Consider the following 18,292-nt stretch of genomic DNA (forward strand, 5'->3'; position numbering starts at 1 on the left):
AGTGTAAAGGAAGTTGGAGGGTGGTGGGATGTCTGACCTCTGCCATATGAGAATCATTCTTGGGCTGGGATGTCATTTGACTCTCATTCCCCCTTTGTGGCTGCAGGAGGTCAGACATGGCCCTTGGGCTGTTTCCCCAAATATGAGTGCAACTAGTCATCAGGTGGACATGAGTGCTAACAAAGATGACAACTCTGGCTCTGTTGTTATTAGTCTTACATGTCACAGTGCTTAGAGCACTTACACGTTTGCTTACATTGTTGCTGTGTTTAATGTTCATGTTAATTTTGGAGCTCTGGTGGCACAGCAGTTTGATGGACTGCACCACAAAGTGGGGGGTTTGGACCCACCAGCTGCTCCATGGAAGATGTGGTAGTCTGCTTCTACGAAAAATTTGCTTTAGGAAAAATAAAGCCTTCTACTCTGCCTCAGAGTCACTGTGAGCTAGAATCGACTTGAAGGCAGTGGGGTTGGTTTAGATGGTGACTATTTTAATAGGACTTGTTTTCTTCAGTGGCTGAACACCCTCTGGTGTTCCTCATGGTAGGTCACCCAAGTTTGTGTTGAAAAATTGGATGGGAGATCAGCTCCATTTTATTCAAGCCCAGAGAAATTCGTTTTCATGACTAGTGGTGCAATCGTTCCTGTACGTTCAGTGCTTGGTTCCTGGGACGTTGCTAGTTGCTGGTGAGTTGGCCCCAGCTCGTGGCAGGCAGCTTTATGGGCAAAAGGATGAAGTGTGGTCTTGTCCTGTCTCAGCCTCATGGCTACTGATATGCTCAAGCCCGTTGATGCAGCAATTGTAGGGGACAGGGTCTAGGTGTTCATTCTAAGGAGCCTGTGGTCTCCAAGTCATGGTCACACCTCTCACCTGCATCTCTGCCTCTGTTTCAAGATGCTGCGCTTTTCCTATTTCTCATCATGACCTCAGTCCCTAGGAAACTGCAGTCTTTCGTTTCTACCACAGCCACTCCCCACACCTGTCCGATTTCACAATGGAAACATTACGCAGATGTTTTCCAAAGCATGTGCTGGTTTCTCCTACCACCAGGCCACTTGTCAGTCTGTTGCTTTTGTCAGGAATGTTTTACTTGAGAAGGGAGCTGAAGGAGGACAGTCCATTACTACAGGTTTATTGTGGGAAGGGCCTTCATCTTAGCATGGCTTACACATTAAAAAAGAAATTTGGATGCTTAATATTTATGAAATTGAAATGAGCAGCCATGGTGGAATCCAAGTCAAATTCATGTTTACTATTGTTTAAAATCATTAGCATCAAATTCTACCACACAAAAATACATCTTCTACAGAACACTTCCAACAAGTAGAAAATACATCATTGAACATTTATTACATTCAAGTATGACACTTCTTTTCCAGGGGACATTACAATGTGAGACTTTATTAAAATGATGAATATTTAAATGCCACCTGCCCCTACCAAACAACCCTCATTCATTTTTATGAAATGTGTTAATGACAATATAAGAGTTTATGTATTAGGCTGAGTATCTTCAACATCCCTAGCCTCAATAAGAAAAGACTGTGATTTCTCACCAGTGACTCTGGACATACAACACCCTCCCAATACAACGGCTGGTACAGCGCCAGTGACCGGCTGAACTCTAGAAAGCAAGGCCTTAGTGTTCCTGTGCCGCTCTGGGTCCCAGGAGTCAAAACGCTGACCTAGGTTGAAAGTGGAAACCCTGCATGGAGCAGGCTGGCGAAAGGGCTCAGTGTGGCTGGAAAAGTGAAGGGATGGCAGTGTGCAGCAGCAGAGTTTGCTCTGATACTAAAATACAAGTGAAGGAAGACAAAAAAAAAAAGCCAGGAGCCCTCTTACCACACACATTCCAGGCAGCAACTCCCCCAAGATATTGATCTAGATAGTTGGTGGGAAATTGGATGCTTCCTAGGACTTCCTCAAGAATCGGCTAACCTAACAGATGCAGCTGGGTTCTCACGTCAAAAGAGGCCCTTCTATCTGATTTCAGCTGGTAAGGAATCAATAGAGATTGTCTATAAGAATGTTAATTCTTGGTATATTTATTTCACAAAACTACCATTTCATTGCACATAGATAGTAAGGTTCATTGAATCAAGATATAGATAAAATGTATCTCAATGAGGTGACTGAACTATTTTATGTACATTTTTAAACAGGCATTCTTTACTAACTGTAAAAGGATAACTACACATCATTATTAAAAGGTTTTAGACTATATTTTAAGCTCAAAAGGTTAAGAATATTACAAAATGATAATATAAGTTATTAGTTATATATGAAGACTATATGATTAGATACAAAAAGAATATTAATCGTGGTTTCTTCCTTCTTTAGAAATAGCTTTAGAAAGAAATACCAACTGATTAACTTTTGACCTACTCGTCTGTATGCACGGCACCATAATCTATATAACCTAGCAACAGTAAACCAGTTACTATGTTTCTAAAATTTACCCAGGATATAAAGTAGCTTATAATATTGAGTATTGTGCAAACTATTTTCAATATATCCTTTATTTTTTTTCAAAAATCCTGTTTCTTATGACTTTGATTATTAAATGTCTACCTTAGAGTCCTGAATCCTAAATTCCCATTATGAGGACATAAGGGGTAAAACTATACAATGCAATGCGATAAGGTAAATTCTAAGAAATGATTTCAAACTGGCTATCATAAAATGGGATTGGAGGTACTATTTGAAGATCTGAGAGATATTCAGGGGATACTGACAAAGGATTTAATTTAAAATTTTAAAGAGAAATATTGATGGACGTATTCTATATGCCAAAGTATATTCAAGAGCCCTTGCTCTCACAGCCAAACGTATAGAAACATGTTTTCTTAAAGAAACCCAGGTCTATGAGCCAAGGCAAGCTTTGGCTAAATGATTGGTACCTTTTGTTTGGCGCTGGAGGTTTCTATGGAAACAGCCTGAGAGAGAAAAGGCAGCATTAGCATCTTTATCCAATGTTATGGATTGGATTTTGTCACCTCCCCTTGTAACCCCTCCACCCTCCAATATGTACAGCAAATCCTAACCTCTATGTTTGTGCTAATAATCCAGTTTGGCAATGGGCATCTTTGTTATGCTAATGAGGCAGGATTAGTGTTGGGTGTATTTTGAGTCAATCTCTCTTGAAACATAAGAAAGACAAAACAACCAAGCTAGCACGCACGCAGCATGCTGGAAGGCTGCTGCCAAGTCACATGGGTATCTCCACGGAACGAGGAACTAAGCTGAAGAGCCTAGCACCTGCCTCAGCGCTGACAGGGGGAAGCCTGGTTCTAGAGCTGGTGGCCTAAATTCAGACTTCTAACCTGCGATCCAGGAGAGGATGAATTTGTTAAAAACTCAAAAACCAAACTCACTGCCATCAAGTCAATGCTGACATATAGATGTCCTATAGGACAGGATAAACATGCTCCTGTGAATTTCTGAGCCTAACTCTTCACGTGAGTAGAAGCCCCTGGTGGTTTCGAACTTTGGACCTTGTGGTTAGCAGACCAGCTCATAACCACTGTGCCACTTCTTGTTTGTTAAAGCTACCAAGTTATGGTATTTCTGTTATAGCAGCACTGGATAACTAAGATACTTGTAATGCCAACTGACAAAACTTCACATCCATTCTATGCAGAGCAGGTTATTTTCTGACAACCCTGGAGAAAGTCTTGAGTTTTATTTGGTCACACTGGGAATTTCCGCCTTCCTCCATTTGAAACCTTAAATTAAAATCGTGATAATATCTCTTCCTAATACGTCCCTCAGGCTCCTTTAATTCATGTAATGCTTGAATGATCAGAAGCCAAATGAAACGACATTTTCAAACGGTGCTTCATTGCCAAGTTCTCAAAACTAGATGGCATAAAGCTGAAGACATTACTCTGAAGCACAATTTACAGTTATGTGATGTCAGATCTCAGGCAGGCAAGAAACGCTGTCTCAAGTGTTTATTACATACAGCTGAACCAAATGGCATCAGCCATGATTTCGCGTTATGTTTAGAAGGTGGTGGCTGTCTGCTAACCATAGGCTGGGCATCTTGAACTTACCAGCCTGCTCTGTAGGAGAAAGATGTGGTCGTTCGCTTACAAAAGGATTAAAAGCCTTGGAAACCCTTGGGGGGCAGTTTTACCCTTCTCTGGGTCATGAGGAGTCAGAATCTACCTGGTAACAACGGGTTAGCATGCCACATACCATTATCTAATCTTATTTCAGGGAGCGACTTCTCAGAAATGCCACAGAAGCAGCCCGACCCCAGAAGCCTGAAACGAAAGTACAAAATAATAAAACCTACCTGAAGTAACTGAATACAAACGAAACACAAGGAGCCTACAAGCTTGAGCACCAAGTTTAAGACCTCGGAGGGCTAGAATGTACACAGGGGATTAAAGAGGGACCCACACCTGAGCTTTTCTCTGGGATGGCCTCCCAAACACAGTACTTAAAAAAAAAGGCAAAGCCTGAGAAATTGTGGTAACTGACATGCCAAGATCCATGATTCATAAACAGACCAGGCGACAACGCTTCTTATTCTAAAGTGACTGAAGACACCGTTCACTTTGCCAAATGAGAAAATCACTGACAACTTCACTGAATGAAATGATGCCTCCTTAGGTTAAAAAGACAGGATATTCCCCTGCCAAAGGACCAATTCACTCATGGAAAGTAGTTTACTAACAGGGTTAGCTCTCTGATGTCTGAACAAACAGCCATATGCTCCCTAAGGCAGCACAGCTAAAAGCCACCGCACATCTATGTTTTATAGTGTGGATGTGGATACCTAAATTACTCCGAACAGCTTGGTCCTTTCAATCATAGGGGACAACAAGTCTCAGGGTGGTTTTCTTGAAGAAGTCAGTGTCAGAAACAACCTTAGATGCCACCTAATGCACAGTCCTCGTTTGACTGAGGCGTCAGGAGGACTGTCCGACCTAACCGATGGAAGACTCAAGACGAGACAGGACAGGGTAGTTTTCCTCTCATGTTTCCCCCTCAGCCTCATGGAACTCTGAATGCGTATCATTTACTCAGGCTTCACTGAGATATTGGATTAGAAAAATGCTGCACTTTCACAATGATTTTGGCATTTCGTGTCCTGAAGTGCTGAATGGGGAAAACTCCATTTGTCTTTTGGTAAAAACGTTTTTCCCCTCCTAGAAATAAGGTCATTTTCTGAGATCTCGTTTGTAGAAATTGGCACTGTTCACAGCTGGCAGGTTTCATATGCTTCCTCTTTGTAGTTTGAGTTCAATTCGGCAGATGCTATGTCGTCAGAAGGACTGATATGGCTGCTGTCTTGAGAATCAGTCCCAATACTTTTCGTCTCTGACTGAAGGTGGACAGAGACCTGAACCGCTATCTCTTGGCCTTGCTCACTCAGAGAGCCGTCATCCGAATCTCCTTCTGGGGAGTTACTCCGCCCCATCTCTGGGTTGATGACATAGATGGCACCCTGAGCGTCCAAGGCGGGCCTCTCTTTAATTCTTTCCCCCATGTCATCAGGGTCATCCACTCGCACGGCTTCAAACATCTCCTCCACAAAAGCTCGGCAGTTCAGAATGAGAGGTGGCAGAGGGACACTTCTCGCCAGTTCTTCGATGTAACGAGCAAACTCCATGGTCTTAAACTGGGTGACTTTGGCAAGCTCCAGAGTCTTGGCTGAGGTGATGATGGGGATGCGTTTCGCAATCTCAAAGGCCTTCTGAAGTTTCTCAGCCCCTTCCGTTCTGAAGAACTCATTGATGGCCTTCTCAGTCTTGCGAAGATGGCTACTCATCATGCATAGCCGCGTGACATTCAAGATGAGAGTGATTGTAAAGGCAATCAGGCAAACAATCATGTAGTAGATGCTCATGTCTCCGGAGGTGAAGATAACACGGAGGGTGACAGAGTAGGAGGCATGGGTCGGAGAGGTGACAAAACAGGTGTAGAGCCCACGGTCATCAAAGGCTATGCTGGTGATATTCAGGAAGTTATCAGAAACCAACCATTTTCCACCTGATAATGCAACAGAAAATTCACAAAAATTACAACAGGAGTATTGTTACTAATGCCGATTATTCCACGCAAGTACTTTAACTCAACTGTTATTATAATTTACTTGGCCTGAAACTTAAAAGTAAACCAAGCTTTCTTTTTGGCACTGAGGATTATCACAGCTTCCTGTTCACTGCCATAGAATAAAAATCCTTTCAGAGAAGATAACAGTGAATGGCTAATCTTTTAAAAGACGTGTATATGTTTGTGTGTATATCTATACCACCATCTCTACCTATACACTTGCAAACACTAGCAAGATGTGCATCAAAAATCAAAATCAATTGGTTATTTCTGGGGGGACATGTTTGGAGTAATTTTAATTTTCTTCTTTTTATTCAAGTGTGTTCCTTAACTTTCCATAAAAAAATCTTATAAAACAAGAAATGAAAGCAATTTCTTTTTAATTTAGCAATTTAACATTTCAATTATTAACTGGCTAACTTGGCATGCCTTACAGGTTAGTTTGCTTTGATAGAGATTTGTTGATAACAATCTTGACTTTCTGGCAAGAGTTAATTGACCAAAAGCCAAAAGATGTGTCTCAGAAGTCAGGGTAAGGAATAGCTTGACAAAGAGAATAAAGTTAACCTTATGATAGCTATGTTGCTGCTTAAAACCCAAGACATGCTGCCTCTCTCCTATACCCAAAGGCATCTTCATTCACGAAACACACACAGCAAAGCGAACACGTGTATAAACAGCGAAGTGCCCTGGGCCCCCTCCTTGACACAACATCCTTTACCAGCTTGGCAATTTTTGGCACAATGCTTACCTTTGTGGTAAATGCCCAAAGTACTATTACAGCCATTCAAAGAGAGGACAGATGGACTATCTAGGGCAAGGGTCCTCAAACTACGGCCCACGGGCCACATGTGGCCCGCCACGCACATTTATCCGGCCCACCGGGTGTTTTCGCCTCATTTTTTTTTACTTCAAAATAACATATGTGCAGCGTGCATAGGAATTTGTTCATAGTTTTTTTTAAACTGTAGTCCAGCCCTCCAATGGGTCTGAGGGACAGTGAACTGGCCCCCAGTTTAAAAAGCTTGAGGACCCCTGATCTAGGGTGTGGGTGAGCTCCAATGAGAACAGCTGGTGTCCCAGGGAGACTGTGTGACTGCTTGTGAAGCCCTGTCCATGTATCTAATCTTTAAGGACTTTTTAATTCTAAGGTCTAGATTATTTTAGAGGCACACACATCAATAATCACTCTGCATGGTGGCCATTTATATTCTTATCAAATTTATCCAAACCCTTTATTTTTAAGAACCATCACTTCACTAATGCAGAAAGGAAATATGGAGTATGAATATTATTCCTTATGCTCCTGTTCTACGAACTGGAAGCTGTGAAAAGGATATCCTACGAATCCAAGTATTATGAACTACAGACTCCATTATCAGTCACTGCACGACAGTCACTATCTAAACGCTCTTGCTCACTTGCTGATACGATTTATGAACCTCACACTAGCCTGACATGCTCTTTAAACTCCTCTCACTAGAGTCATAACATTTAATACAATTTCCCCCCAGAGCTGCTGCTGACAGCATCAGTGATAAATGTTAGTGCTTTTCAAAGGAGAAGCAAAACAGGAAAAATGAAACTGCATTCCACATGGTTGCTCTTGTCCTAACCTGTGGTTTTGTTTATTTACCAGCTGTTTATACTGATCACATTGATTGGATAATTCAAATCTTAAGCTATGTTTAGATGTTCTAGAGCCAATGAAATAAAAGTTTAGTTCTGTGGGTTCCAAATGTGGAACCCTAAATCATGCTCAAAATATACACTGTGGGCATTAACAGTAGACTCTGATTTAAGATGTCCATATTTTTAACTAGTTGACGGGAACCTCTGATCTACCCTGGTCTTTGATAATCCATTTCATACGTTACCACAATAGCATAGGTGTGAAAAAGCAGACTAGAACACAGTATACTAAAACAGGGTGAATGGATATGTGAAAAGGAACGATGTGTGAACAGGTCTGGGCGAGATGAGGAAGAAACAAGGGGGCATTATTGGCCCACAGATCAATTGCTATTGAGTCCATACAACTCAGCGCCACCCCACAGAGTAGAACTAGACCCCAGGATTGTCTTGGCTGCACTGGTGATGGAGGTGGATGGCCTGGCCCTTCTTCTAAGGCACTACTGGGTGAGTTCAGACCCCCAACCTTTAGCTTAGTAGCCAGGTTTGAACTATTTGTGACAGCCAGGCACCTTAAAATAGTTCTGCATCTGGTGAGTGAGTGAAGGGAAAGAATGACTTCATGTATGGGCTAGGGGAGGGCAAGTTTGGTTCACATTTCAAACTGCTTTGACAGCCAGTTTGTAGGTTCACTGAGAAGTGATGGAAGAGGAGACTCATCATCATTGCAGTGCTATTTCTTTGCAGGAGTATTTTTCAGAGTGGCATTAAAAATCAGCTGCCTTGGAGTTCTCCTGAGTGCTTGCTATACGACGGGGCTACATAAAGTTTGTGGAAAAAATTCCATTATATTTTCTTTCCATTTTTGAAGCTCCTTGTAAATACAGGTTCTTCAATTGGAAACTTCAGTGGGGGGACTGGAGCTCTGCATTGTGACGGATACTTCTTAAGCACTGTCTCAATCATAAAAGTCACAAGCTGAGAAGTCATGCTTTGGAGCACTCTTGCCAGGGATTGTCTCAAAGGCCAAAAATTCAGACTCACCTTAACTGGTTTTACAGAAAAGAGAGGAGGTGATATTCTAAAATAGTGCTGTCCATCAGAAATAAAATGGAAGTACCCAATCATGTCACACAGTTAATAAAACCTTCTAAGCATGTTTAGAGAAAACAAAAATAGGTAGAATTACTTTCAATGTTACTTAACCCAATATTCAAAAGTAGCCAATATTAAAAGATTATCAATGAGTTTTTCATATCTTTTCGCTATGCTAAAGCTTTGATTGAATCCAGTTTATATCTTACATTAACTGCATATCTCAATTTGGACTAACAACCTTTCAAGTGCTCAATAATCATGTCTACATTTCAGAAGGACCCATTTTGGACTTCATAGCAAAGATCAGACTAAATCAACCTTTAGTATTTCAACTGAGCTTTAGAGAGATCTTGGTTTTCTTTATTCTGGGTTTACTTAAGCTTAGGCCAGTTCACAGTAAATCTTACTCTGTTCTAAGGAATTCAGACTCTTCTATCTCCTGGTGACATATATTGTTTGTAGATGGCTAAAATGTTCAGTATATGTTTCCAAAGGAAAAGCCATCTGCGTCCTTTTTTGTTTTCCATCCTTAAAAACAACAACAATTAAATACCCTTTATATCTCAAAGGGTTCGATGACATTTCTAACAAAAAGTGACATGGGGCCATTTCTGAAAGTGCAGCTTGGAGGGAACGCAGAATTTAATCTGCTCTCACTGGCTTTTCATGGTGACTTCTGTGAGTCTTTTGTCTCAGAAGTGCTCATCAAACGTATCTTTCTTACAAAAAGCTGGTAACAAAATCGTGTGGGTCAAGATGTGCTCGTAGGCCCCCAGAAGCATGGCCAAATAGAAACGTGTGAAAAAGGAGACCTTGGACACATCAATTATGTTTTGGTGATTTGAAGATTGAGAGACCAAAATGCAGCAAGAGAAATTTTTTCAAAGGAATTATGGTAGACTCAAGAATACAGTTGATTCCGAGTCAGGACGATTCCTGATCCGGTTTCGGAGACTATAAATCTTCACAAGCACAGACAGCTTTATTGCCTACTGTGGAGTGGCTGACGGTTTTGAACCACCAGCCTTGAGTTGGCAGCCCAATACCTAGCCCATACAGTGAAAAGGGTTTACAGAATTCCTCCTCAATGTTCTTTTGATTCTCAGGGAGGCTCCAAGTTTCCTGCATGGATCTACTCTCATTTAAAATACATCCTGGAATTTCTCCAACATTCATAAAAACTCATGTCAGAGTGAAAAACCAAACACATTTACTTACGTCTACCCCACTTGCCTCGTGCTGTCTTTTCGTAGGGCCACCACACTGCACACTCATCCTTAACTAGTGGCAGGAGCTCTGGGAGTGAGCTGTGCATGGCCTGCATGCTGTATGCAGCCAGCTAGGTGCATTCTACCTCCAGTGAGAAGGAAACCAACTCGGCAGGAGGAGTGAAACAGCTTCCAGTCATCATGAACACACCTTTGTATTTACAACCATTCTTAGCATTTGTCTTCTACTGGTTAAGGAGGCTGGACACTAAGACTTTGAACTATGCCCTTGGGCACCTCTGTGAGGTTTCTTATGGAGTGTACCCTAAAGTCAAGAAGACAGTGCTAGCAGGAGATGAACGAGCCTGACTAACCATCCTCTGGCACACTGACCTCAAGGAGCCCGGATGCTGCAACAGCTAAGAGCTCAGCTGCTAGCAGGTGCTTGCTTTGAGCCAACCAGCCACTCTTGGAGAAAAGAGTAGGTGATCTGCTCCCTTGAACAAATCAGTCTCACAAACTCTGGGGTGGAGCTCTGTCGTATAGTTGCTGTGAGTTGGAATTGACTTGTTGGCAAACAACAACAACAACAACAAAAATTCAGTCACCTCTGCCTCTGTCATCCAGTCGCTGTCCTCGTGAGTTGTACCAACGGACGTTTTCATGGTGGCTGACTGTGAGAAGACACTCGATTGACACACTAGCCCCCTCTTTGGCTATGATGACATCATCGCCCGAGTTGGAACCTGCTGAGAGTTCAAAGCCTGGGAGAAACGATGCATTGGAAGAAGTGTGGTTTGCTTCCAGTGGGGCCCTTTGGTGGAAGTCTGCATCTCCCCACACAAAAGTAGCTGGCACAATAACACTCATGAGTAGAGGGAAAAAGCAACAGTGTGGCTTCATGGGAAAATGGAAAAAACACTGCGGTCTTCTGAAAAATTGGTAGATCCAGGTGTACTTTGAAGTCTTCAACACTGGAAGATGTGAAGAGTCCAACCTAGAAGAGAGGCAGACATAAAGTTTAACTGACCAACACTCATAATGGGGTGAAAGTGTGTATGTTCTACAAATGAACGGATGTGAAACTGATGAGGGTAATTGATGCTGACATCAGGGAGTGAGAAAGAGAACCCTAACTGGAATCTCGGAGAGATAGGAGAAAGAACACAGAATCAGAAAATGGCAGGCTAGATTCTGTTCCTCTCTCTGCTACTAACAAGCTGTATAACCTTGGCAAGTCGCATCCTCTCTGGGCTTCTGCTTTCTCCTCTGTCAAGTGAGGGATGGGATGAGACCATCTCTAAGGGCTCTTCTAGTTCCGAAATGCTATGATTCTATTTCACTCTGACAAATCCCATGCAGCCAGGAGCCAATTCCGGCTAAAATATTTAGCTTAATGATCTTTTATTTCAACCTGTACCATTACCATCTGTTGTTATATCAATAATGTAAATCAACTGGTACCTCATAATCATAACCATGAAGTTCAAAATGTGAGTAATTCAAGTGGATAGATATATATAATGTAGGAATATTTGAGATTTTTTTTAAACACTAGAAAGGAAATTGCACTTATTGCAATTCACAAATAGAATTATTGACTCTCAAGGCTACAGAACCTCCCTCTTGGCAAGGATGTTAATCAAAGTAATTTTGCTTTAATAGTTTCTTCAATACCAAGTGACAAAATACTGTATATATTTAACAGTTTATAAGCATACCTACTTTCCAGTTCAAAGTCTGTAAGACTAGTTGTGGGAGGAACTGATATGTCAACTATCTAGCTGGTGGGAATGCAGATACAAGAGTGCAGGGGAAGAGTGTCAGGCAACTGAAAGGAGGAGCAAAACGTCATGAATGAAACGCAAACACCGTCCCCAGCCTGTTTATAGGATTATGACCATCCTCCTGGTAATTTGATTCCACTTTTAAATCACGGACTCTCACAGGAAAACTTCAATTTCTACTTCAATAAAGCACGGGATGAAATGCCTAATTTTATTTCTAGTAAAGACCCAAGACAATTAGTTTTGGAAATGACAATTACTCTCCCTTAGACTTACGTGAAGGCAACTTGATCACAGAAGATAAAAAGCAATGGATCATTATACTTTCTCATTAAATTCCTCAAAGTCTCAATTACAGTAAGTTGTAAATGTCATTTGGTTTTCATTAGTACTTGAACGGATGCTTGACTGAGGACAATAAATAATTCTCTAAGTCTTTAAAATTTTAAGGGTGGACTGTTTAGAATAAAGCAAAGAACTTCAGACTTTGGTGGTTATACATGATAAATTGAGCACACGTCTAGCTCCAGTTTTTCCCAAACCCCACGGAAGTGACACTGAAGGGAACAAAGATTTTGAGCACTGGGGAGAATTTTAGAAACGCTATGATCTAGCCTGTTTCGTTCACCGTGACTTGTTCCTTAAAACAAGGCTATAAATTAAACTAGTAGGAGAACCTAGTCTCTCTTTTTAAAAGAGAGGGGATAGTAGGTAGAATAATATTTGTTGAATGACTGTCATAAACTAGGCACATGTGTAAATTCCAAAGTTCCTTTTCACTCTACGATAAACAATTGGAGGACATGATTCTAGACGAGTGGTTTTCAATGGTGATGTTATGAGTGCTGGAAAAGTGCTCCAGGTTGTTTTTTCCTGCCCGCGTTCACTTTGTCAGGACTTGGGTAGGTAGGCTGGTGGCACACTGGATTACGAACTGGGCTGCCAACTGCAAAGGCAGAGGTCTGAACCCACCATCCACTTAGTGGGACAAAGATGAGACTTTCTGTTCCTAAAGGTTTCCATCCTTGGAAAACCACAGGAGCTGTTCTACTTTGTCCAAGAGGGTCACTATGAGTCATAACGGACTCGCTGGCAGTGAGATTTGGGCGGTGAGCTCATCTAAGTCATTATTTTCCATACTTCATTAACTCTATTGTTACATTCTGACTTTCTTCTAATACATATCATGTTATTATTCATGTATACTTTTCCTTTAAATACATTTCCTCATACATTTAAAAAATTAAATTTTTATCTCTTCATTGAATCAAGGTAACTGCAAAGAAACCTCTAGAGATACTGTCCCCAGATGAAGGATCTGACCTGGAGAACTGTCCTTTTTATAAGAAAAACAAAAATAAAAATTAAATAAGGCTTGCAGCCTCCTCTCATTTGTTCTAATACCACCTCGTCGCTTATCTTGTCACCCCTTTACTCCCCAGCTTCTTTGCTCCTGAGTTTAGAAGCACTTTTTAGACTAGAGGTCTGCATTTGCATCTACTCAACAATATCTACTGAGCACAGTCTATGCCTTCATGGACCTTAGTCTGGCAGAGCACAACACCAACTATGCATAAAATATACTATATGTTACCCTACGGAAAGCACAGCCTGCTACATGAGTACCAACATAGCGTAAGAATAGGAGAACTCCTTCGTGCTATCCCTAAAAAAAAAAGAAAAAAAAAGAAAACCAGACAGGGCAGGGAGACCAATAGGAATCTAGAATGGAAAGGCATGTCTAGACAGAGGCCCCAAAGACAGGGAAAGAGAAGAGGGATCTCTGAGAAGGAACTGTTCAGGAAAAAGAGCTGGAGGTGGAAGAACCGAGAAACCATGGTCAGAGTGCTGGGTCTGAGCCTGATTCTCAGAGGAGCAGTCTGGCCGACCACAGAATTGGAGGTGGACTTTTAGAACTGGAGTAGCAGTGTAAATTAAGTGAGAAGGTTCTTGTAGGAAGAAATGAAAGACCTGACAGGCTCAGAAGTGGAATAGATCACCTGTGGCAATAGTGATGCATTACCTCACTCCCCTCCCCAACACTATCAAGGCAGCAAGGGTGGAAGAATCTAGAAACAGAAGGACTTATTCCGCCTGAAGATGTAGATGCTATGGGAGAATGAGCAGCTCCCTTGGGGAGGGCACTGGGAACATGGTGTCCTCACACAGTGCCTGGCACTCTGACCTGCAATTCCTTCTTCATGCAGTTTCTCTGAGCCGAGGCCCCCCTCCTTCCAGGGCGTGGATCTGCTTCCCTAATGGATCCGGGGTACACTTCTGAATTCTGAATGGCTTCCCCTGACCCCCATAGTCCTCGCCACCTCCACTACTCATCTGGCCCTGGTGTTTGCTGCTCTGTACTGTTACACAGTCAGCCTCATCTCATCTATGAGTCCCTTAAGCAAAGGGACTGTATTTTTTGGGGCTGTAACTCACAACTAGCACATTTTCAATACACACTTGTACTTTGGACAAAGATCAGCTTCAAATTGATAGAGCATATGATGGAGATTTGGAAAGGGGAGAATATTAGACAACAGAGATCGTAATTATTCAAATCAGCATGCATTTACGAGCAACTATTACCTTTCTGGAAACAAAAATAGACAATGCTAACATGTTCAAAAGGCCTTAAAGGTACTGACCTACCTAAAAGCATTCTTCCAATAGGTCCCAATCCCCAGAGTTTCTATTTACCATAGGGTCTAGAAAATGTACATGGGGATTAAAAACCCACAAAGTGCAGAGTTTACAAACCAGGTTGAGTATCACAACTACCTGGAGAGCTTTTTATAATTTAGGTTCCTGGGTTCCCACCTCAGAGCCAGTGAATCAGAACCTCTAGGTTTGGGTCTTGGACTTTGTGGTTTTTAGCTCCCTGGGTGAATCTGGCAGTGGGTCTGTGGACTGGCATCCAGGAACCACTAACAGGACTTATTTCCTTTACAACACCTCTCCCTAGCAGTAGTCCAAATATTTTGGATAGATTCAAGTATGAGAAACTCATCGCTCGCATTCCAGTCAGTATTTAGATATTCTGGAACAAGTGTAGGTCTCTCATAAAGGGAGGGTAACAGAGACATTCAGAGTACCGACTCTGGAGCCAGAATTTCTGGATTCAAGCTCTTAATGTGCCTTGCAACTTTTGTTAATGATTGAATCTGTAATTCAATCCCCTCATCTTTAAAACAGGGGCGATCTTAGGAAGGAACCCTGGTGGTGCAATAGTGAAGCACCCAGCTTGCTATCGAACGGTGGAGAGCTGGAACCCACCAGTGGTTCTGCAGGAGAAAACACCCAGCCATAAGTGCCTGTAAAAATTACAACCACAGAAACCCTGGGGGTCAGTGCTATTGTCCTACAGGGTCACAGTCAGATCATCACCATCCTCATAGGACTATTCTGAGGTCTGCATGATAGTATATGCAAAGCACAGAGTCTAACAAGAGTAATCACTGAACAAGTTGTATTTTTATTACTGATGGTTCTTTCAGATATTGTGCTAATGTCTGCACCTGTGCCTATCCCCGATAGCTAAACCATTTTTTAAGACAAACTTTTTACTCAGATTAACATGCAATCATTTAAAATTCTGGGGGTGGGTAGGGGTGAAGCATGAGCACACCACTATGTAATTATACGCTTTGATTTTAAACTTAATTTTTTTTCAAAATTAAAAATATATACAGTGAACCCTCGCCACTTCGCGCTTTGACTTCCGCGGCTTCACTCTATCGCGGTTTTTGCGTAACAGCGCATGCTCTGTCATTACTGGCACTGATCGGCTCATACTGTACACGCTTGATGCCATAAATAATATAATAAATAATAAATGATTATTGTAACGTCCAAAATGTTTTACTGTATTTTCCCTTTTTCGTTTAATAAATTGGGTAATACAAGTGTAATGGTGACTAAAATGTGTTTTTTCATGTTCTCTATGCTCTAACTACGAAAATATTTGATTTACAAATAAGGAATCCTACTTTGCGGAATTTCATTTATCACGGTAGGGTCTAGAACCGATTAACCGCAATAAACGAGGGTTCACTGTATTCTCCAATACTATGGATTAAATAAGTACCATAAACTGACCTTGGATCCCAAGCATGACCTGTCACATTATTTTAATCTGTCCTGAATTTTTGGTAGAGAATCTTTGTTTGGATCAATCAAGCCTATGCCTCCCTTTTTGGGGCTCATCCTTATCATCTCAGGTGTAAGAAGTCAACCCACTAGAGGTCCGAGCTCATGTGAACTGTGGTCCTTGGCATTTGGACGTGAGACATTGCAGGCTAATGGCCCTCAGAGGAAAGAAGACATCTGGGGGCTGGGGCCCCTGGTGTGCGCGATACACGGAGAAGCAGAGAAAAATAACAGATGCCGAGAGGAAAGGGTGGCAGAAAAGAGACAGGGAGGACAAGGTAGGAGAGGAAAGGGGAACAAATAGGCGACCAGCATTCTACTTCCTAACCTCCACAGAACTTTCTTAAATTAAACCAAGGATGTTTATTCAAAAGTAAAATCACAAAAATGAAGACTGAATATAAAAGCAAAACGGTAGGTGGAAAATGGCCATGTAGGACAAAAATGAGCAAAAGTGACTGAAGGGAGGCTGCCACGGGTGCCTGTGGCAGTGCTCTCTAGCCATCTCTACTTCCCCTCCTCCGAGCATACCACAGCGTGGCAAGCACGATGCCCTAGGCGGCCAAGATTTATGGTTTCTGTTCTGTACATAGTTTCGAGAACCCTCAAGATAGGGTCTAGAAAGACAAATGGCACCCCCCTCCCTTGAACTGCTCTCAGCTCTCGGGTGGCAGAAACAGCCTGGCCTCAAGCTGGCAGAGCAAGAACTCCCTTAAAGTCCTTCCGTGTCTAGTCCATTAAGGCAGGTTCAGCCCAAGCCCATCATACTCATACCACGGGCACTGTAAACACAAAGGATTTCTGATGTGAGCTGCTAAATTACTAAAAAACAATCCTCTGTGGATAAGAGGCTGAACAGCTGCGAGAGAAAACACTGGCAAAGGCGAGGGTCAGAGCAGAAAAGAGTGGGGACAAATTGCCCTTGGGATTGAAGTTGTCCTCAGACTATACTACATCTTGTGACTAAAGTCAGAGAAAGTGGGCTTGTGATGTGTAATATAAACTGCTTGGGCAAACAACTCAGCCTGCCGATTTGTTAGAACAAAGTGTTCTTGCATTGAGGGAGGGTATGAGCAGAAGCCTGAAGCCCATCCCCTATCCCAGTGTATTGCTGTATAAATATATGTACACAGGCCAGTACCTCTATTTTTGTGGATTAATGTATTTACATATGTATACCACTATGTTTATACCTCTATGCACTGTTTTACTTCCTATTCCTTCCTGTTTTCTTTTACCTTCCTCCTGCCCCACCACCGCTTTCCCTTTATTTCTGCCTCTTGGTACCTCCTCTTAGCTAATTTGCTGTTGCTCCAACACACCCCGCGCCCGCCCCCCCCACCTGGATCCCTATATCCTCCTTATTTTGACTCCAACACTCCAGTTGTTCCCCTGCCCATGGCGCTGCCTGCTCACCTCCCCCTTCCCCCACCTGCCTCACTCCCCAGGACTGTTGGTCCCACTGCTTTCTCCTCGGGCATGCCTCCCATGCCTATTTTATATAGGTAGACACACCAACTATGACATAGCCCAAACTGATAAAAAAAATAAAAGGAGAGAGAGGAGAAATATACAAAGCTCCGGGTCTATTCGCTGGCCTTCATGACTGTCCAGGAGCTGTCCCTCCCGGCCTGGAGCACCCCCTTGGGGGTTCGTCAGGGGCTTCGTAGCTCTGCCTTGCTCCAGCTGCTGGTCTGGTATGCTCCCTTCTTGGTTCATTCAGTGGGGGGTTCAGACCACACTACCTCCCTATCATGTGACCCCAGAAATGTCCTCTGTTGCAGTCTGCTCTAGTAAGGGGACAATGTGACACGAGCTGTTGTTGGCCGCCCAGTCCCCTCTGTGTCCCATTAGCTCCCCACAGGGACGTTCCCCTCCAGGCCTGGTGTGCCAGTGTGAGGTCCAGTCCGGCTCCCTTTCTCTTCCTCGCTCCCGGTCTGCTTCCATGTGGGTGTGGCATGCTGGCACCTCTCCCCAACTTGTAGGTCAGTCCCGCTCTCCACCACACCCACTTCCAGGGAGGGGGTCAGCTGGCTCTGGTTGGGGCCAGTCCTATAGCTCTCTCTTTTCATGTATTCTTCCATGTGGCCACCTAGTCCTCATGGTTTGGTGCACTGTGGTAGGGTCTGCATGCCCACTCTCAATTCTGGGTGGGTTAGTGCCCTGATCCCTCTGTCATCATTTCACTTTCGCCCCACCCTCCCGACTCAAGTGCTAAAGACAAAATGGGTGCATAAGCAAAGGTAGTGAAGAAGGCGGATGGTGCCAGGCTATTAAAAGATATAGCATCTGGGGTCTTAAAGGCTTGAAGTTACACAAGCTGCCATTCAGCAGAGAAGCAACAAGTCCACATG

General features: G+C 42.8%; 1 protein-coding gene across 1 annotated transcript; it reads right to left on the reverse strand.

Annotated features, from left to right (window-relative positions):
- Window positions 1-1,232: 1,232 nt before the first annotated feature.
- MFAP3 (microfibril associated protein 3) lies at window positions 1,233-10,998 on the reverse strand. The gene is made up of 2 exons (XM_004696747.2): window positions 10,614-10,998; window positions 1,233-6,004 (listed from the first exon to the last, which is right to left on the reverse strand). The coding sequence occupies exons 1-2, from the start codon at window positions 10,906-10,908 to the stop codon at window positions 5,211-5,213; spliced, it is 1,089 nt and encodes a 362-aa protein (XP_004696804.1). The 5' UTR covers window positions 10,909-10,998; the 3' UTR covers window positions 1,233-5,210.
- Window positions 10,999-18,292: the final 7,294 nt, after the last annotated feature.

The sequence above is a fragment of the Echinops telfairi genome, unplaced genomic scaffold, assembly GCF_000313985.2.
Source record: "Echinops telfairi isolate 266 unplaced genomic scaffold, ASM31398v2 ScPeMD7_7469;HRSCAF=8507_0, whole genome shotgun sequence".
In the NCBI taxonomy this organism is placed as follows: domain Eukaryota; kingdom Metazoa; phylum Chordata; class Mammalia; order Afrosoricida; family Tenrecidae; genus Echinops; species Echinops telfairi.